The sequence below is a fragment of the Kogia breviceps genome, chromosome 5 (assembly GCF_026419965.1).
Source record: "Kogia breviceps isolate mKogBre1 chromosome 5, mKogBre1 haplotype 1, whole genome shotgun sequence".
Lineage (NCBI taxonomy): Eukaryota > Metazoa > Chordata > Mammalia > Artiodactyla > Physeteridae > Kogia > Kogia breviceps.
The window spans coordinates 33,353,800-33,376,675 of NC_081314.1; the positions used below are offsets into that span (position 1 = coordinate 33,353,800).

At 39.6% G+C, this 22,876-nt stretch overlaps 1 protein-coding gene across 1 annotated transcript in view; it reads left to right on the forward strand.

The window, feature by feature from the left end:
- Positions 1-22,876, forward strand: part of KCNH8 (potassium voltage-gated channel subfamily H member 8) — a 413,967-nt gene that overhangs the window by 336,105 nt on the left and 54,986 nt on the right. Inside the window, exon 11 of the mRNA XM_059064162.2 lies at positions 960-1,174. Within this exon, the coding sequence (XP_058920145.1) occupies positions 960-1,174 (215 nt within the window). The remainder of the gene's footprint in view (positions 1-959; positions 1,175-22,876) is intronic.

Consider the following 22,876-nt stretch of genomic DNA (forward strand, 5'->3'; position numbering starts at 1 on the left):
CTAGTTCCCAGACAGGTGAAGTGTAGCCTAAGACTGATCGACGGAGGTGTTACGGACGAAAGATCAGAGGTGCTGGCTGTGGGGTGGGACACAGAAAATGTGAATAAAGTAGTGTAAGATCATCTCTCCCCACAGTGGAAGAACTCATAGTTTTTATTTATTCACTTTCTTTGTTGCTGGAGAAAATGGGATTTTTACACTGTCACAGAGCAGTAAAACTATGACTTGTATTTTGCATTTGTATGTAGTAGATTTCATGGTCTGTAATGCCCAGTAGTTGCCTCTGTCTCTCAACTCTCCTCCTCCACGGCCCGCCTCCTGTCTTGTAGACATGTTCAGCGATAAATAAAGCAACCCGAGTATATTAAATGGTGATGCTTATATTATTGTCCAAAGTGCTAGAATCAAAATGATTAATATACCTCTTGATGGTCTAAACTTCAGAATCCTGGAACATTTTTACAGTCAGAAAAGCTGAGCCATTATTATTTCCCTTGAATGGTTAAAGCAACTGTGACGAAAAATATCAACTGCTTTGTCTAAAGTCATTTACCAAATCCTGTGAGGGACCTGTCTGGAGCCCATGTGTGACCTACAATTCCTAACTCTCAGGCTCCTAGGCTTTATTCTCTAGACCAGTTTTCTCAACTGGGGACAATTTTGATTGCCAAGGCACATTTGGCAATGCCTGAAGATATTTTGGGTGTCATCTCTGGGGGTGGATGATGTGAGATGCTGCTAAACATTCTTCCCTGTACAGAATGCTTCCCCTGCCAGCAAAGAATGATCAGGCCCCAAATCTCAACACTGCTGAGGCTGAGAAACCCTGCCCCAGATAAAGGTTCCTCTTCTTTTTCAGTGTAATGTCAGAGAAATGAAGCCTGTACATCAAACAAAGTTACCAGTCCCAAGCTTGCTTTTCATTAAAGCTACATGTCTCTTTTTTTCACTGTTTCAAGGGAAAGGGGATTTAATTGGAGCCAATCTATCAATTAAGGACCAAGTGATCAAGACCAATGCGGATGTGAAGGCACTAACCTACTGTGACCTCCAGTGCATCATCCTCAAAGGACTCTTTGAAGTGCTGGACCTTTACCCAGAATATGCTCACAAATTTGTGGAAGACATTCAGCATGACCTCACATACAACCTTCGAGAAGGTCACGAGAGTGATGTAAGTCTCACTTCTAATTAGTGCTGAGACCCAAACACATGGGGCCTGGAGATCATTTATAACAGGAAAGGCACATGTCCTGACCTCACTTCAAAAAGTCTCTGAGCAGATAAGGTAGGATTGTTCAGTTACTAATGGAGCAGTTAGATAATTAGCTACAAGTCAAACCTTGAGCTTGTTATCAACATTTTCGGAAAGTATTATTTACAGATGACTTCTCTTAATTCAGTTTCTTTCGTTTTTATTTTCATGTGCCTATAGCCAGAATCAATTTCAGCAACATATAATATTCAGTTAGAGATGTGTGACTTCTCCCAAACTGAAAGATTTCTGGATAGAGTATGTGGTGCAGTGTTTGCTATGTAATTATTCACTACTCCACTGGCTTGACATGCATTTTGCTTAAGAATATCTTTTTATTTGTTAACCGGTACTCAAAACAGCCTATCTTAAAATGACTAAATATGCACGGAAGGATTCAAGTCAAAGATTGTCACGCTGGAAGCATAATGAACATTTTCTGAAATTATATATTTGCTGCATGTTTCAGTTTATACAAACAGCTTTCCTGTCAAAATATGTACCAAACTGCATCCCGTGATTAAGCTGCTCATGAACATGACTTCATTAAATGTGTCAGATAGACCAATGATTTAATAGGGATGATTGTTGAAAGGCAAGCCAGAGCACGTACGCAGAGCATTCTCTATGAACAGAAGCCTTGATCTGCTGCCTTGAGCTTTGTCCCAGATATCTGCTATACTCGATTTTTTCCCTAAGGGTTCAAGAAACGAAGCTCTTGTTTTGACTAACCCACTTGTGGGGACATTTTGTTTGTCATCAGTATTCTCCACTTGAAAGGTAAAGAAGGAACCCAAATTGCATATGACTTCATCTTGGTGGAGGATATCAAATGGCAGACAGTATGTAGACGGTATCCCTTTCTGACGTTCAAGATTACCACTTTTGAATGTGTGCTTCTCTCCATTGATGATAACAAGGAGCAGAGGAGGTATCACTCTTTATTGCAAACTTATTTGGGCTAAGTACTCTGCCTGTGTAAAACATCTCATTTAGTGCTTAAAGCCACTGTTGAAGGTGAGTGTCAACTAGGTTTTACAGGACAGAAGACAGATGCAGAATGGTTAAGTAACGTGTGTGATGTCACACAAACCTGTAGGTGGCAGGGACAGAGTATGGGCACAGGTGTCTTTCATTTTAAAATCTGTAAACTCGTAGTTATGTTGTCTCTTATTTATTTACTTATTTATTTTTGGCTGCGTTGGGTCTTCGTTGCTGCGCACGGGCTTTCTCTAGTTGTGCTGAGCGGGGGCAACTCTTCGCTGCGATGCACGGGCTTCTCATTCCAGCAGCTTCTCTTGTTGTGGAGCACGGGCTCTAGGCGCTCCGGCTTCAGTGGTTGCAGCACGTGGGCTCAGTAGTTGTGGCTCATGGGCTTAGTTGTTCCGTGGCATGTGAGATCTTCCCGGACCAGGGTTCAAACCCGTGTCCCCCGCATTGGCAGGCGGATTCTTAACCACTGCGCCACCAGGGAAGTCCCCTGTTGTCTCTTCTTGAAGACACTCTTCTTGTCTTCCCTTTCAATAAATCGAGGTCTACGACTATAGTTGCCTTTTGTGCTCCCCACGACAGCGTAATGTGACAACTATTTTTGAAGAGTGGAGGTGAGTTAGGGCATCGAAGCCACCAAAAAGGGAAAAAGAAATGAGGGAAGAGAGAAATAGCCAACATTCCTCAGCATAGATCTCAACCCCTAGTTTCTTCTTATTTGCTTACTTTTAAGGATTCTTACCTTTAATCCATTTTTTATCTTCTTCTCTTTGCTGAGACATTAATCATAGTGATTTTAAAATTCCAATGTCTGATTTGCCAATGAGACTATTTTCATTATCTGTTATTTCTCTTGTGTGTGTGTGTTTTTTTTTTTATCTGTTTGTTTTCTTTTTGGTTATTTGGCCCCCACCCCTTTTTTGAGCAGATATCATGATTTTGCTTCATTGTAGATGTTGTTTATGAAAAAGTGTTCACCTCATTTTCCTCCAAATAGGGTTATAATTTCTTTGGGCAGGCAGGTAGGGTACCAGCAAATCACTTCCAACCTGCCCACAGTTCCTCTTCAGCTTTGTTAGGCTGATCTGTTTCAGTTTTGCCCTTACTCTGGCGTTAACAGCTCTCACTCCTAAGACATGATTTTTTTCAGGATCTCAGCTAAACTCCTTGGATGTTCACCAAGGCTTCTCCATTTTGGCAGGCCTTGAATTCCAGCCTGCATCTCCTGAGCATCCCATGGTTATGGAAATCATCTGGTTTCTTGGAGCACCACCCTGTGTAGGCTCAAATAGGGAGCTGGCTGATGCCCCATTGATGCAGCTACCTCCTCTCTGGGGTTTACTCATCAAATCCCAGGTGGTTTGGTACACCTAAACGTCCTCACCCAAGAAGACTGTTCCTTTCTCTTCCACCTCACACTGAAACAGCCGATTCTCTCAGGAAAACACCTGGATAAACATGGTCCTCACACTGATGGGCTTCCCTTTGCCCAGGCAACACAGCCCTTCAAGTCTGACCTAAGTTGCTTGCTCTCCAGTGCTTTCAAACAGTTATTTTATGTATTTTGTCCAGATTTATAATTATTTTTTAGTTCAATATAAGCTATTTCATTGTGGCTGAAACCAAAAGTCTTGCTTCTTTACAGAGGACTTCTTCTAAGCTACATTTTAAGGGCTAATGGGAACTGGCACTTACCTCTGAGACCCTTATGGTTTTATATTTTGTGTTTCCTCATCTTGTATCACTCAGAAGTTCTACTTACATTATATCCAAGATCCTGGGTTGCTATACCTTCTAAAGGTAAATTTGGACCATCCTGACCCATAATTTCATACCCCGGGGGAGAAGTCTTGCACTGTTTCCAAGGATACTATGACTTTGGGGGCAGCTTATATTCTGACAATTACCTATGGTCATGGATTCCTGCTCTCTGCTCTGCAACTCTGGTGTCAGACCAGTGTGGAACCCAGCCCCCTCCTTAATTCCCACACACGTGCAAACAAAAATATCTAATCACACAGGATTTCTGGTGGGTTGAAGCCTGTGTGAAAAGTTGGTCAATGAGTTCCAGAAGGAGGAACATTTGCATGATGGAAATGCAAACAGTATAAATGTGACTTCACTCTATATCCTTACTCTTAAAACTTCTGTGGCTGCCGTGCCCCATTGTTCAGCCCTTTATTCTTGCTCTCACCTCCTCTTCTCTCTTCATCCTCTCCCTTCATCCACAAATTCCCCATTGTTTCTGACACATATTAGCTTAACTCTCTCTGTTTGATTTCCTTGTGTCTTTCTAATTTTGCCTTCTGGATATCACCTTCTATCCCAAGTAGCTTATAAACTATCAGGTGACAGAGAACGTTGCCAGAACATCTGGATAAAGAGGAGACTGATCATCAACCCATTTTGAAATAAAGACCAAAGAAGCATTTTAGGAAATAGTCAAAAGGTATGCATGTAACAGTAAGCTGTGACTCTAGAACTCTGATAAATTACATAACTTTAGAATAGCAGCTCATCCAATTCCCACAGGAAAACTAATTAAGATGTGTAAAATATTTTCTAAGTTTGTGAAAAGGCTAGCTAGTACTGTTTTGATCTCATGCTAATTAGGAGTTTTATGCACTCAGTGTATTCTCTGTGTTTGCCCTTATTTATATCTCCTGGATGACCCCAATAATGACATAGATTAATTTAGCTATTTCTGTCCATGGAGATGCTAAGAAATTTGCTTCACAGCTTCTCATGGTAAACCCTATAAAATTGATTTTAGCACAGACCCATCTGTTGTTGGTTGTGAAATTTAGTTTGCCTTAACATAAGAATTTTGAATTTGAGATAGTGGTGGAAGAGTATCTAAAATATGTTTTCAAAAATTAATAGTGCTAAAACACTGAATATCAGATATTGCTATGGCTATGTGTAGATATGTTCTGGGTTTGCACATCGTAGACTCTGACTTGGTGGTGAGGTTATGAAGCAGCAAGTGGCAATGTTTGTCGGAAAAAGGTGATAAATTCTCCGGTTTTACCTTAACAGGGGTTACTCGATGAAACCTATTGAATTTTTTTTGTCATTTTTTTTTACTGAAGTATAGTTGATTTACAGTGTTTCAAGTATATAGCAAAGTGATTCAGTTATACATTTATATATGTATTCTTTTTCAGATTCTTTTCCATTACAGGTTATTTACAAAATATTGAGTATAGTGCCCTGTGCTCTACAGTAGGTCTTGTTTATCTATTTTGTATATAGTAGTGTGTATATGTTAATCCCAAACTCCTAATTTATCCCTCCTCCCTTTCCCCTTTGGTAACCATAGTTTGTTTTCTGTGTCTGTGAGTCTGTTTCTGTTTTGTAAATAAATTCATTTGTATCATTTTTTTAGATTCCACATACAAGTAATTTCATATGATATTTGTCTTTATCTAATTTACTTCATTTAGTATGATAATCTCTAGGTTCATCCATGTTGCTGCAAATGGCATTATTTCATTCTTTTTTATGGCTGAGTAATATTCCATTGTATATATGTACCACATCTTCTTTATCCATTTCTCTGTTGATGGACATTTAGGTTGCTTCCATGTCTTAGCTATTGTAAATAGTACTGCTATAAACATTGGGGTGCATGTATTTTTTTGAGTTAGAGTTTTCATCCTTTCCAGATATATGCCCAGGAGTGGGATTGCTGGATTGTATGGCAACTCTGTTTTTAAAGGAACCTCCCTACTGTTCTCCACAGTGGCTGCACAAATTTACATTCCCACCAACAGTGTAGGAGGGTTCCCTTTTCTCCAAACCCTCTCCAGCATTTATTATCTGTAGGCTTTTTGATGATAGCTATTCTGAGCAGTGTGAGGTGAAACCTCTTTGTAGTTTTGATTTGCATTTCTCTAATAATTAGCAATGTTGAGTATCTTTTCATGTGCCTATTGGCCATCAGTATGTCTTTGGAAAAATGTCTATTTAGGTCTTCTGCCCATTTTTTGATTGGAAACCTATTACAGTTTAAGTGTGTGGTTTACCTCATTTTTTCCCTTAGTTTTCCATTATTTTTATATAATCTGACCAGCATAAAAAATAGTCTCCTCCTTCACTCTCCCCACCCTTTAGTAAAGGGAGAGATATTTCCCCAGGTTCCTGAGTGTCAGTGGCCTCTGGGTGAAGGTCTTTGAAATGCCACCTCCACTACAGCACGAGGTTACACCAAATTTCAGAGAAGATTCCTGAACAGAGACAAGGGAGCCTGTGAGGAGCACCCACTTTTAGCAGCTTTCTTCCAGTTTTGATGTATTTGATGGTATGTGGGTGATTTATGGTGCTGACCCATAGCTGCTCAGGACCCCAAGCTTCATCACAGTACCCCAAACCCCCCATCAACACACACTCTCTCTACACACCAAGCACCATATTTCAATAGTGTAGTTACAAAACTATGCACTCCAGTCTTGACTCTCGAGTGAAACAAGCACATTTATAGACATAATTAATGGAAAACATTCCAGAGTGGTCATATATATCAGATAACACCTATATATTAAACATAATTAATGTAAAAGTTTCATGCTAATGGGAGAGTCAACTTGCTCTCACCAGCCTGTGCAGTGTGTATGGGCTGATAGGGTGGGCAGGTTGGTACTGAGACATATCTCCCTGACCATGACAAAAGAGAAGTGATGTAATGGTTCTCCCTGTCTCTATTCTTTTTCTTTAAATTGAGTTATAATTAACAAACAATATTAGATTAGATTAAAACATACAACATAGTAATCCAATATTTTTAGATCTTATAAAATGATCACCACAATAAATCCAGTTGCCATCTAGCACCATACGAAGTTGTTACAATATTATTGACTGTATTCCCTATGTGTATGTTACATTCCTGTGACTTATTTATTTTGTAGCCAGTTTTTTTTTTCACTAGTCAGAAGTTTTTACCTCTTAATCCCCTTTGCCTATTTCATTCCACCCCACCAACCCTCTCCCTTCTGACAACCACCAGTTTGTTTCTGTTATATTCTGTTTTGTTTGTTGTTTTGTCTTTTAGATTCCACATATAAGTGAAATCATATGGTACGTGTTTTTCTCTGTCTGACTTATTTCACTTAGCATAATACTCTCCAGGTTCATCCATGCTGCTGCAAGTGCCAGGATTTTATTATTTTTATGTCTGAGTAATATTCCTTTGTATAGTATACCACATCTTCTTTTATCCATTCGTATATGGATGGATACCTAGATTGTTTCCATGTCTTGGTTATAGTAAGTAGGGCTGCAGTGAACATGGGGGTGCATACATCTTTTCAAATTAGTGTTTTCATTTTCTTCAGATAACTACTCAGAATTGGAATTGTTGGATCATATGGTATTTCTATTTTAAGTTTTTTGAGGAACTTCCACACTGTTTTCTGTAGTGGCTACATTAATTTACATTTCCACCAACAGCACACGAGGTTTCCCTTTTCTCCACATCATTGCCAGCACCTGTTATTTATTTTCTTTTTTATGATAACCATACTTAAAGGCATGAGGTGATAGCTCATTTGTGTTTCCCTGATGATTAGTGATATTGAGCATCTTTTAATGGGCCTGTTGACCATCTGTATGTCTTCTTTGGAAAAACGTCTATTTAGGTCTTCTGCCCATTTTTTAATTGGGTTATTTGGGTTTTTGATACTGAGTTCTTTATATATTTTGGTATCAACCACTTATTGGATATATCATTTACAAATACCTTCTCCCATTCAATAGGTTGCCTTTTTGTTTTGTTGGTAGTTTCCTTCCCGTGTAAAAGCTTCTTAGTATGATGTGGTCCCATTTGTTTATTTTTCCTTTTGTTTCATCTACCTGAGGAGTCATATCCAAAAAAATATTGCTAAGACCAATGTCAAAGAAGTTCCTGCCTATGTTCTCTTCTAGGAGTTTTATAGTTTCAGGTCTTACATTTAAACCTTTAGTCCGTTTTGAGTTTATTTTTGTATATGGTATGAGAAAGTGGTCCAATTTCATTCCTTTGCAAGTAGCTGTACAGTTTTCCTACCACCATTTATTAAAGAGACTTTTTCCCCATTGAATAATCTTGCTTCCTTTGTCATAGATTAATTGACCATATAAGTGTGGGTTTATCTCTCGGCTCTCTGTTCCATACCATTGAGCTTTGTGTCTATTTTTGTGCCAGTACCATACTCTTTGATTACTAGCTCTGTAACACAGTTTCAAGTCTAGGAGCCTGATGCCTTCAGCTTTGTTCTTCTTTCTCAAAATTACTTTGGTTATTTGTGGTCTTTTGTGGTTCCTAAAAAACTGGGGGATTATTTGTCCTAGTTTTGTGAAAAATGCCATTGGTATTCTGATAGGGATTGCATTGCATTATTGCAAATTGCTTTATGTAGTATGAATGTTTTAATGATATTGATTCTTCCAATCCATAAGCATAGTATAATTTTCCATTTGTTTGTGTCTTCTTCAATTTCTTTCCTCAATGTCTTATAGTTTTCAGAATACAGGTTCTTTACCTCCTTGGTTAAATGTATTCCTAAGTATTTTATTCTCTTTGTTGCAATTATAAATGGGATTGTTTTCTTTATTTCTCTTTCTGATAGTTTGTTATTAGTGTGTAGAAACACAATAGATTTCTGGATATTAATTTTGTATCCTGCAACTTTAATTAATTCATTTATTAGTTCTAATAGTTTTTTTGGGGGGTTTCTATATGCAGTATCATATATCTGTAAATATATACATACTATCATATAATCTGTGAATAGTGAAGTTTTACTTCTTCCTCTTTAATTTGGATGACTTTTAAAATTTTTCTTGCCTAATTGCTATAGCTAGGACTTCTGATACTATGTTGAATAAAAGAGAGGAGATTAGGCATTCTTGTGTTGTTCTTTATTTTAGAGGAAAAGCTATCAGCTTTTCAGCATTGAATGTGATGTTAGCTGTAGGTTTGTCATAAATGGCCTGTATGATGTTGAGGTGCATTCCCTCTATATCTACTTTTTCTAGAGTTTTTATTATAAATGCATGTAGAACTTTGTCAAATGTTTTTTTCTTTCTGTATCTTGAAGGAGTGGCCTTGTGGGATGTGGGAGCATCCCCTGTGTAGACAGTTTGCACCCTTGCCTCTTTTCTTAAACCCTTACCCACCCTATTTTCTCATCTACAGGAGAAACCTTTTCAAAATATAAATTGTAACATGTCATTCTGTTGCTTAAAGTATTTCAATGGATCCTCATGAACTGTTAATAAAATCCAGACTTCTCACCATAACTTTCAAGATTCTATGCATTCCAACTTCTGCCTGTGATTCAAACTTATCTGATACATCTGATATCACCTCAGGTATCACCTCAGTGTCCAGCATTGCATTCCAACAAACTGGGCTGCTTTCCCTTCCTTACACATGCCAGGTGCCTGCCTGCCTCTCATGCCTCAGGGCCTTTGCATTGCTATTTTTTCTTTATCCAAGGCTACTCCCTGACCTTAACCAGACCACCTGTCCTGGAGTTTGCCTCTCCCAGTTATCCTCTGTCACATCACCTTGTTTATCTTTTTCATAGCATTTAACAAGATCTCAGTTACTTTAATATGTATGTTTTCATGTTCATTGTCAGTTTCTCCTGCCAGAATGTCTATTTTATGAAGGCTATGTCTTGTTCTATATAAATCCTCAGTGCCTAAATCAGAGCATGGCTCAGAATCAACATTTAATATATATTTGATACTTGAATGAATAAATGTCAAAAAACTTACTTTGGGACCTGGAACCTATGTGAAATTTTGAGAAAATGAATTAAGTCCTAAAGAGAGCAGCCTCTATAGCCAGTAAATGGAGTCTAAAATGAAAAGTTATAGGCCTTTAGAATTATATATCTTAGAAGTAACAAAAGCAAAGAGAGTGACAATAGTAGGATTTGAAAGAACAAATTAAAAAAACAGCTAAATTGCAAAACAGCAATTTTTCACTTCCCCTAAGTTCAGCACAAGAAGTTTTCAAAAGCCATAGGAAGAATTTAAGCTGAAAAATAGGAAAATAAACACTTGCTATGTAGGTAATGTAATTTCTCCAAGTGGTTTGGTATAGTAGGTGTTAAGATGGAAAAAAAAATAAAGATCTACCTTCAAATCTAAGGTAACACATATATTTTCTGTAGACATAGATTAACTATTACAACACTAATACCCCCAGAAAGTAGAGAACTTTTAAACATCAAATAATCCTGAACTGTTATTCACCTCGCTTTTATTGCCCAGGGCATAAGGCCACAAATTTTTTGGATGAAACGAGCATGTGGAAAACTCCAGGGTCTAGTAGAGCAGCTTATCTATGGTTATAAAATATTTGGTCAGAATGTGAGGCACAGGTCTGTTGCCTTAGGTGGTAAACTTAGGTAACTAGGTGTAAGGTTTGTAGTATATGATGGTCAAGCATTTCTCATATTTCTTAATCACATTAGCCTCAGTGGCATCTGAATATGAATTTATATTTCTATTTGGGTATGGACCACAAGTCTTTAATATGCAAAGGTGAATCTTTACCTCCAGTTTTATGTTTTCAGAAGGCAGCCCTATCTCAAATGCAAATGTCATTGGAAAAAGCATCTAATTTCCAGGTCTTATTTGAGTTATGTTCACTTGAACCTCTTGGCACTAGACAATTTCTTCTATAAGTAAGCTGTACTGTATCCATGAGGTTCAACTCCTTGCTTCGTCCCTTAGATAAAAACAAGCCTGAATGGGTCTTTCAAGTGAAGTCTGTGATTTGCCAATATCTCTTGCTTCCTATGTGACTATATTACAATTTTTTTTCAAGATTATAGTAAAAAGAGAGTGATTTCCAAAGGAGGGACTTGGTTTAAATTTAGTCCACATTTCAGTCTCAAATAAGATTGGGCTGCCTGGAAGCAATTTTCTTGAAAATGATTTATTGAATAGTAATAATTTTAAAAATCATATCTGACAGCCCAGATACTTAGCTCTTCAAGAGTAGCTTGTGTGTAGGTGTGCATCTGCTAGCACAGTCTTGTGTAATAAGAGAACTTAATTAATTCTGCATCTTTCTGAGATAATTGTTCTTAGAAAATTGCATATTGAAGGACTCACATGGCATTTTACCATGTCAGCTTTCCCTGCCATCCCAGGCTCAACAAGTGTTTTGCTGGTCGTGTATTTTAAAATACTCTCCCTTAGGGAGCAAACCCCCTTCCTTGAAGTATCTTGTGGTGAACGGTTTTACCTAGTCTACACTTTTATGGTGCTTAAGGCAGTGTCAGGTATGCTGGGAAAAGCTCAGTAAGTAATGGCCTGGAAACTTTACCTGCATCCAGTGTATATTTTATGTTCTGAAACACTCATACAGGTGTTTTCCAGTGGATTCAGAAGTTGTGGCAAACATAGTACCTTGAAGGAAGAGATCGTGTTTCAGTGTTCTCAGAGCCTAGTATTGTGTTCATGCTTGTGGCACTGAGTAAATGAAGATTGCTGTTGAATTTCTTGCATATGTTGACCCGTCCTACTTGCTCTGGCTGCAGCACAGTGACCCTCATTGTCCTCTTCTCTTCTTAGTGGTTGCTGTGCTTACTGCTTCATTCCCTCTACTATATCAGTCTTGTCCCCACCTTTTGCCCCTTAAGGAAGATCTTAGGGAGGACTGGATTCTAAATTTACACTCCCCTCTACCCCTGAAGTTTTGTTTCTCCTGCTTGGGCCCCAGCTTCAGAGAGACGAAGGCTTTATAACTTCCAAACCTGTAAAGCAAAAGAAAGAGGTTACCCAAACCCCTTCTCAAATGCCAGACTGATTCTTTTCAAAGATTTTATTTTAGGACAGAATTAGTATGGGGCATTGGCAAAAGGGCCAGCCTGAGAAGCCTGGTAAATTTGGGGGCAATTTAGAAGGAGGACATCTACTGTAGGCAGCAGAAATCCAACTCAATTGTATATGCCCATGTAACTTACCACCAGAAATGAGAAATAGAACAAATCCATTCCCCCAGAAAGTTCCATCGTGCCTGTTCCCAGTCAATCTTCCAACCCCCACTATCTGATTTCTATCGACATAGATTTGTTTTGCCAGCATTTTGGTGTCATAAAAATGGAATCATTCAATATGTACCCTTTTGAAGCTGGCTTATTTTGCTTAACCTAATGTTTTTGAGATATATCCATGTTGTTGAGTATATCAAAAGTTCTTTTTTATTGCTAATATTCCATTATATTGATATATGATTTTCAAATCCATTCTCCTGTTGATGCATTCTGGATTGTTTCCAGTTTGGGATGCTTATGAATAAGTTTGGTTTAAACATTCTTATCTATGAACTTTTGTGGACATATACTTTCATTTTTCTTGAGTAAATACCCAGGAATGAAACCGCTGGATCCTAGAGAAGTAGTTCATCAAGGTGTTCACTTAAGGTGTGTGCATTTATTGTACGTTAATTATATCTTCAGAAACTACTGCAAATCAAAACAGAAATGCAGTTTTAAAAACAAATTAAATTATTATTGGTTTAACTCACCTATTTAAGACACTAAATGAACAACAATTTGTATTTTTCATTTCAATAAAACTTATAAATCAGTGGCAAAAATAATAAATATATAAAGTGATCTGAAAAGTGAAACCAGAATGAAAATCAACCTAAACTCTAAAATGCAAACAAGCCAACAGGACCACAGAAGCCAAGTGCTGTGGACTGAATGTTTGTGTCCCCCCCCCAAAGTTCATATGTTGAAACCTAACCCTGAATGTGATGGTATTAGGAGGCGGGAGCTCTTGGGGGTGATTAAGTCATGAGGATGGAGCCCCCATGAATGGGATTTGTGCCCTTATGAAATAGACCCTGAGAACTCCCTCACTCCTCTGCCATGTGAGGACATGGTGAGAGGACACCCATGTATAAGCCAGAAAGTGGGCCCTTGCCAGATACAGAATCCTCCAGTGCCTTGATGATGGACTTCCCAGCCTCCAGAACTGTGAGAAATAAATTTCTGCTGCTTTTGACAGAAAGAAAGAAAGAGAGAGAGAGAGAAAGAAAGAAAGAAAGAAAGATGGAAAGAAAGAAAGAAAGAAAGAAAGAAAGAAAGAAAGAAAGAAAGAAAGAAAGAAAGAAAGAAAGAAAGAAAGAAAGAAAGAAAGAAAGAAAGAAATCCAACTCAAATAGAGAACTAAAAGCGGATATTTATTATACGGATTCCAAGTATCTTACATGATTAAATAAAATACACACACACACACACACACATAACACACACAGACCCACATGCACACCTGGATCTCAGGAATTCTTTTTTTTTTTTTTTTTTCTCTGCGCGGGCCTCTCACTATTGTGGTCTCTCCCGTTGCGGAGCACAGGCTCCGGACGCGCAGGCTCACGGGCCCAGCCGCTCCGCGGCACGTGGGATCTTCCCGGACCGGGGCACGAACCCACATCCCGTGCATCGGCAGGCGGACTCTCAACCACTGCGCCACCAGGGAAGCCCCAGGAATTCTTATAATCAGGCTCTCAAGCTTCGTTTCTTATTCTATTTTCTCTCCATTTCTTCCTTTTCTTTTTCTCTCCATTCTTATCTCATTTGGTAGACTTGCCATCTTTCTTTCCTCATCCAAATGGCAGAAAATGGTGACAGATAGCAGCTCCTCAATTCCAGGGGCAACAGATTAAGCTTAACTCTCTTAGTTGATTTTAGATTCCTGTGGAAAGACTGAGTGATTCAGCTTAAGTCAAGTGCCCACTCAGATTTTATCACTTTGTGTGTGTGTGTGTGTGTGTGTGTGTGTGTGTGTGTGTGTGTGGTGAGGGGAGAGGGTCAAGGATGAGGAGAGATCACACTGTAGTAGAAGCCACAGTGGTTTCCATGACAACCAGTGGGCTGAAAAGTTAAGAGACAAGATCCAGAAAAGGGGAGGGGGTACTCGGAGGTAGTTGGACAAATGAAGCAAAGCTAGTGATTGTGTTTGAATTGTGGGTCATCACGTCACTTAAGTTGTACAATCATAACTCAGCAACATTTTCTTAGAAACCAAATTCCATGTAAATATATATTAAAGATAAAATCAAGAACACACAAAGAGATTTAAACATCTCTAAATGGGCTCTTGTTTCATCTCCTCTGGATTCTCTTCTGTGTAGCCTTCTGTCAATCAAATAACATGAAGCATACCCTGCAAAGAGCTCAGCCACATTTCCATGACATCTGGGGATTTCAGCTTGTGTTTGCAAGTTGAACCGTGAACAGTTTGATTTTTAATCTCCTTGGAGGGAGATGGGGGTTAGCTGGGTTGGGAAAGTCAGAGAATGAAAAGGCCACCTGCCATCCCATCAACAAGACAAAAAATATCTTTCATTCCCTACCTCCCTGGTTACTTCTACTCTGCAGGGAACAGCAGATATTCAGCCTGAAATAAAAGGTATCAAATCTGCATATGTACACACATGCATACCAACAGGTGGGCCTCAACTTGTGTGCATTCCTTGAGAATGAAATACTACCTAGGCTACATCCACTAGGAATTCTCAACCCAGCCCCACTTGAAGGGACCCAGGTCTCCATTCCACACTGCATTCTCCATGGCTGTTTAAGTCTTAGGGGTCCAGAGCTTGCCCTCTTCAAGGTCTATAGGTTGGGATAACAGAGCCCTGCCCTCCTGACAAAGGCTCTGTGAAATAAAGATGATGTTGATGCTGCTGATGCTATCATGGCTCCTAGGAACCAAACTGTATGCCAAGCACTTTACAGACATTAACATTTTTATTCCCACAACAATCATGGAGATAGGTTGTTAAATTCATGTACTAGACAAGAAGACTAGTTAAGGATAAGATAGGTAAAAACCTGATCCAGCATCCCCCAGCAAGTAAGCAAGGGAAATCAGGAACTACAATTTCAGTCCCAAACCACCTGACTCCAAAACCCAGCTGAAACTTAGTGTAAGTTTATCCGTCCAAACAAAGTTAGAAATTCTCGCTCTGTTCCTCAATCCTCTGAGCACTAAATGCCAGCTGTATTGTAGGCTAACGGAGCATTCACAGGAAATATGTTTCCATGGGAAAATGAGCTTCACATGCCAAATGTATAAGTAAAAAATGAACCACAGAACTTTTTGATAATTCATCAGTCAGTAACACTTCCAAGTTGTAAGTGGAGAACTCAGTTGTATACATATAACTTCCTTGAGAGCAGTAACTACATTTTATTCATCTTTGTAATCCTTTTCCTCACAAAATTGCCTGCATGTAGTATGTGCTTGATTAATACTTATTGGTATTTAATTCATTCCTTCGTATATATACACATTTCCATATCCACAAAATAAATAGAATGTTAGAACGGGAAGGGACCTAGTGTACCATCTGATAAAACTCAGTTTCTCTTTTGATGACAAGTGGCTTAAAGAGAGGGGGAAAAAGGAATTTACTCACATAACTAAAATTCCCATCTTATAGACCTAAATGAGTTAGAATATTCCCTCTGCACAAAGAGGACGTTCACTTTTGGATAAAATCTCCCATCAACCAAATGAAAACATGTGTTTCAAATAAGATTCCATCAAAAGATCAAAATATATCTCATCAGGTTGTTTTTTTTTGTGTGTGTGTGGTACGCAGGCCTCTCATGCCACGGAGCACAGGCTCCGGACACGCAGGCCCAGCGGCCATGGCTCACGGGCCCAGCCGCTCTGCGGCATGTGGGATTTTCCCAGACCGGGGCACGAACCCATGTCCCCTGCATCGGCAGGTGGACTCTCAACCACTGCACCACCAGGGAAGCCCCTCTCATCAGGTTTTAATTTCTCTTGTCAACTGAATATTTAGCAGCACATCTATTGACAGGGAAAAGATACTAATGTTTACTAAGTATGTATTATGAGCAAGGCAATTTGTTTACAATACCTTATTTTATTTAATTTGCCATCTTTGCATCACCCCTGAGAGTGTGGATTTTCATTTCTGCTTTGGAGATGAAGGAACTGGGTGTCCAAATAGCAAGCTGCCTGATATTACAAAATCAATGAAAGAATCGAACAGTATAAAATCAAGTTAAACTCCGGTATTCTGAATCCCAGCCTAGAACATTTGTCCACTAAAGCACTGTGCCACAAATCAGCACATAATTCTCCTAAAAGGGGATGTTCTCCTTCAGGCATTTTGACTTACAGCAGAAACTATACTGAATTTCCAGAAAAACATTCACTTTAATCTTCTTAACCCTAATGCTATTACTTGTCATGTCTCATCAAAAACCCATTGTGCCTCAGTATTTTAAGAAAGATTTCTCATTAACAAGAAGACAAGTAAGACAGCAGAACGACTATAGTCCAGCCATTCAACTTCTGCTCTCCCCTAATGTTTGTGCTTTTATTTGCTCATAAATCCATACATTTATTAAATAACCCTGCATTCATGGACTAGCTCTGGGAGAATTTCTTCCCATTCAAGTATGCTTTTCAGTCTGCTATGCATATCATTCTGCTTTATTCTTCCCTTGCTCCATGTTCAAGGGTAAACTTGTAAAATCTCTACTCCATCATCATTTCAAATGTACAAAATAACATTTCAATTTCTTTCCAGACTCAGTTTCATCCTTGAAAGAAGTTGGAAGCCTTATTAGTTGAATTTTTTTTGTTGTTGAATTTTTAAAAATCTTTGGTGTGTGAATATATCACATTTGCCAGCAAATAACACATACTCAACACTTCCTGAAAGTACACATATACTGGCACACATTCATATAATTATGCAGAGGGATTGAGAATATAAGTGAAAGAAGCAATATTTTAAATTTAGAGTTGTGTTCACAATCCTCAATCAGTCTACAAATACTTTTCCTGTGGATAGGTTAGGACTTTTTAAAAACGTAACTTTACTCTGGTTTGTTGTTGTTGTTGTTGTTCAAGAATTTGATCTCCTGGAACTTGTTAGAATAACCTTGAATATTTTACTGCAGTAAATATTTCACCGTTTGGGCTATGCCAGTCTGATCATGTTTCACAGCTCATCCTTGGGGCTGTGTGACATTTCTTCACACTAATCCCACGAATACATCCCTGTAATCCCAAACCCAGATTCAACTGTTACAGTACAGAGTCAGTGGGTGGTCTGATTAAAGCTGTTGTAAATGAGCTAAGTTCGTGGAAATTAACTTAAAGTTAAAAGCAAATTACAGGGCTTCCCTGGTGGTGCAGTGGTTGAGAGTCCACCTGCCAATGCAGGGGATACGGATTCGTGCCCCTGTCCGGGAAGATCCCACATGCCGCGGAGCGGATGGGCCCGTGAGCCATGGCCGCTGAGCCTGCGCCTCCGGAGCCTGTGCTCCGCAATGGGAGAGGCCACAACAGTGAGAGGCCCGCGTACAGCCAAAAAAAAAGCAAATTACAAAATCCCATGGTAAACGTCTTTACAGTGCTTTTCCTGTGAAGTTCCCCAATAGCAGAGAGGAAGGCATATGGCGGACACAGTCTGCTTACACAGCAGGCAGAGCTGGAAGCCTCCGGTTTCATCTGATTCAAGGCATCCATAAACTCACCGTTTAAACCCAGCAATCTGCAATGCCAGAAGAGCGGCAGCTTTGACTAGAGTTAACAGTAGCCAAATACTTAGAAATATGAAGTAAACAAGTTGCCAAGTTAGGGGGAAAATGGAAGTGCCTTGAAATTATGAACTGGAAGGCCAGCGTGCAGTAATAATAACTTGATGGGGGTGGAGGGACACAGGGAGATGTATTTCTGTCAAAATGAATTAGAACTTAAAGGATTTGGTTTCTATGTCACTGAGGAAAATGATTCAGGAAAGTTCTGAGATGAACATCTACAAGTTGCTACGCTTTTGTGATGTGGTAATCCCACTTATATTTTCCACCCTGAAGATTAAGCAGAGCACATGGTGACCAATCTGTGTCACTGCATTTTTCCAGCATTCATAAATAGTCCCAAGTCTGACTAGTGCTAACAAAGGGTATTTATATTCTAGGTTATAGAGTTTACATTTTTCCTTTGAGGCTATTAGTCACCCTTTTTTCTTGATGGTACAGAGTGTTAGCATCATATATGGGAAAATACCAGAAACACCAAAACAGGCTTCTGTCAAAAAGAGAGGTGAATGGTAGGTATTAGAGTCAGTACACATACAAGTTGAGTGGCTTGGAGTAAAGTTGCTTTCCTTCAGTGCTTTCCTCCAGTTCCTCATCTCTGGCCTGGGTGATCTTGAAGAAACTGTATCAGTTTGGTCAGGCTGAATGCTGTAACAAACAGCCCCAAGTCTCAGTGATCTGATACAGTACATAGAATAAGACCTACGGGGCATGTCTCATTCACATCACAATGTACAGGTGGTGGGCAGAAGGTGGCTTTTCCCAGGGCAATTCAGGGATCCAGGCTTCCTCTTCTTGGTGGCTCTATTATCCTTGAGGTCTCAGCATCCTCTGGAAGTCAGAGTCCTCCAGTGGAGACTTTGTACCTCAACAGCCAACCAGCTGAGAGAGAGAGAGAATACAGAGGCTTTGTTTGCACCATTCAGGGGCCAGACCTAGATCTCTGCTCACATGCCACTGGCACAGCCAGTCATATGGGTCTACCTAAGTGCAAGCAGTCTGGGAAACCTCATGAAGCTGTGCATCCAACTAGTGAACAACCAACCTGTCCGAGCCACAGGTCCTTCTAGCGTCATTTTTCCTTTTATTTTTAAAAATTTATTTATTTATTTTTGCGGTATGTGGGCCTCTCACTGTTGTGGCCTCTCCCGTTGCGGAGCACAGGCTCCGGACATGCAGGCCCAGCGGCCATGGCTTACAGGCCCAGCCGCTCCGCGGCATGTGGGATCTTCCCGGACCGGGGCACGAACCCGTGTCCCCTGCATCGGCAGGCGGACTCTCAACCACTGCGCCACCAGGGAAGCCCTCCATTATTTTTTAATTCCAGTTTAAGAAAGCTTTCAAACACTGAGAAAGGTATGTAACCCAACTAAATTGTGCTTTTGCTCTGTGTGTGTTTTATTTTACTACAGTGTTTTTATTTTGCCTTTAAATCAGAATTTGTCCTTCAGAAAAGACAGAATTGGCACACGTGACATCACTTAGTATTTTGAGGAAAATGTGAGGAGTGGAAAACGAAGGCAGCTTGCTGGATATATGAGTGTGCCATCATTTTAAGGAAGCCTGGCATGTAAGAATATGAATCTACCAAATTCATCGATAAATCAGAGGGTATTCATAACTGTCGACTGAAAAAAAAATGCACAACTTGAGAGTTGTGAGTTAAGTTTTATTTGGGGCAAAATGAGGACTATAGCCCGGGAGACAGCATTTCAGATAGCTCTGAGGAACTGCTCCAATGAGGTAGGGGGGAAGGTCAGTATGTATGTGATTTTGGTGAAGGGGGAGTACATGCAATCAAGCACGTTTTTTGCAGAAGGTTTCTGCTAGTCTCATGAAGGTTACTGCTATTCACGAGGAGCGGACATCACCGTGAAGGATTTTAGTGCTTTTCTAGATACAAGGAGATGCAAGAATTGGGCTCATAAAATTGTCTTCTGAAAATATCTAACTATGTGAAGACCTGCTCTGCCAGTTTTTCCCAGAGCACCGAGTGCCTCCTTCCCAATCTCCACCCTGGTCTCCTTTCAGGGGGTGTTGAAGGTCAGCAGCTGCAGTGGCTCATGATTTGATCCTTGTAGAGGTAGATGGCAAGTGCCAATTTATAGGTGACATACCTTAAAATATTTCTTCGGTTCTTCTAAATAAGTTACCACAAGGTCACTTTAATGGGACATCCCCAAGTAAAAGTCAATGTTCGTTTAGAAATTCTGAGTGAATTAACAGAAAGGGAAGAGTGAGAGGAGGAACAGAGTCTCAACAACAATAATTTAGGGCCAGTGCCGAGTAGAAGTTACACCTCCTGAGGATCTAATGGAAATTTATGGGGAAAATAGGACTTCCTCTGTGAGACTCCAAATAACCTTATTTTGGAAGCATCTTTATTCCCTAAAGTTGATGTGCCTTCACAGTCCAACTAAGGCCAGAATTGTTCCTTCAAAGAACCAACATGTCCAATTTCTTGCAACCCCCAAAGAAACAACCTGACAGGCACAGTTTGACGCGGGAGATGGGAAACCTGAAGGGGCAGAATTGGCTTGCACAAATTTGTGTAAATAGCTATGAAAGCCTCATCTATGGGAACATAGACTCACTTGTGCATGTTCTGCAATCACAGAAATAATTGTCTTAAAACCTGGGGGAGGGAATTCCCTCGTGGTCCAGTGGTTAGGACTCCGCGCTTTCACTCTTGTGGGCCTGGGTTCAACCCCTGGTCGGGGAACTAAGATCCTGCAAGCCACACAGCCAGAAAAAAAAAAGAAAAGAAAAAGGAAAACTTGGGGGAAAAAGTTTGTTCTGAAGAGTATTCTATGTATACGTTTCCTGTGTGTAATTAAAAAAAATGATGTCTTTGTACGAATCTATAAGTAACACTTCGATAGTTCTGTGACTTCAGAAAGACCCCAGTATAAGAAGTTCTGCCCATTCTAAATGGATCTACCTTACTCACTGTTCACAATTTTATGAAGAGGAGTTCCTCAATGGATATCACTGTGATTTTCCCCAAAATTTGAAATGACCACTTTGTGACTAGGTTGCCATGTGATAACTCTTAAAGCTGGTCCACATAATATAATTTCAAGAAAGAGCTCCTTGCCTCCCCTTTCCCCATGAAACTTTCACCTAAATTCCTCACTGTTTATTTTTTTATAGAACTTTTTAAAATATTTATTTATTTGGCTGCATCGGGTCTTAGTTGTGGCACGTGGGATCTTCGTTGCTGCATGCAGGATCTTGGTTGTGGCATGCAAGTGGGATCTAGTTCCCTGAGGGATAGAATCCAGGCCCCCTGCATTGGGAGCATGGAGTCTTAACCGCTGGGCCACCAGGGAAGTCCCCTTGCTGTTTATTTTTTTATTATTTTAAAATTTATTATTTTTGTGTGTGTGGTATGCGGGCCTCTCACTGTTGTGGCCTCTCCTGTTGCAGAACACAGGCTCCGGACGCACAGGCTCAGAGGCCATGGCTCACAGGCCCAGCCGCTCTGCAGCATGTGGGATCTTCCCTGACCGGGGCATGAACCTGTGTCCCCTGCATCGGCAGGTGGATTCTCAACCACTGCGCCACCAGGGAAGCCCCCCTTGCTGTTTATTTTTAAAGTTTGAGGAAAAGTCTATCCTCCAATGAAAGCTCAGTCTCAAAATATAAATTTGCATAAGAAAAGAAATAAAAAATACCCACTACTGTATAACTGGAGAGTGATTTCCCCCACGGGAAGCATACTCTGGGTGAGAATGTTATTAGAAAAGAGACCCAGAGAAAGGAATGACATATTTTAAAAATATGATGAGGAATTTTTTTATCAATGACAATCTTTGATCTGGGAAATTCCTAGAGCACCACTGGGGGATCAAAATGCCAAACCAGACACATTTCTTCCTAAATTTCAGTGGCTTGGAAGTCCACTGTGAATTCTCATGAAGACTTGTTTTTAGTCTATATGTAATTAGTCAATATACCTTCCTTATTTTGCTCCACTCATCACCTTTGTACAACAAAACCCTAACTTTATTTTTTAAATTAATTTTTATTGGAGTATAGTTGACTTACAATGTTGTATTAGTTTCTGCTGCACAGCAAAGTGAATCAGTTATACATATACATATATCCACTCTTTTTTAGATTCTTTTCCCATATAGGTCATTACAGGGTATTGAGTAGAGTTCCCTGTGCTATACAGTAGGTCCTTATTAGTTATCTGTTTTATATATAGTAGTGTGTATGTGTCAATCCCAATCTCCCAATTTATCCCTCTACCACCTTTCCCCTTTGGTAACCATAAGTTTGTTTTCTACACCTATGACTCTTATTTCTGCTTTGTAAATAAATTCATTTGTACCATGTTTTTTAGATTACACATATAAGTGATATCATACAATGTTTGTCTTTCTCTGTCTAACTTGCTTCACTCAGTATGACAATCTCTAGGTCCATCCTTGTCGCTGCAAATGGCATTATTTCATTCTTTTTTATGGCTGAGTAATATTCCATTGTATATATGTACCACATCTTCTTTATCCATTCATCCATCAATGGAAATTTAGATTGCTTCCATGTCCTAGCTATTGTAAATAGTGCTGCAAGGAACACTGGGGTGCATGTATTTTTTCAAATCATTATTTTCTCTGGATATATGCCCAGGAGTGGGATTGTTGGATCATATGATACCTCTAGTTTTAGTTTTTTAAGGAACATCCAAACTGTTCTCCATTGTGGCTGCACCAATTTACATTCCCACCAGCAGTGCAGGAGGAAAACCCTAACTTTAGAATCTTGGCCTCACATCTACTAATTGTGAGACTTTCTTCCTCACCTAGAAATTGTTGAGTGTTTGCTAAAGGTGTGAATGCTATGATGAACAATATTCATCTTGCTTAAGTTTCAAAGATTTTTTTCATTAAAAATGAATGCCCCAAAAATGTATGCATTTGGTCATGTAGAAGCTGCCTATGGCCTCACTATCGTGGTCCTCTATAGACCTCTTCTTATTTTCTGAAGCTGAGTGAGCTTGCCCAAGGCACTATGGTTC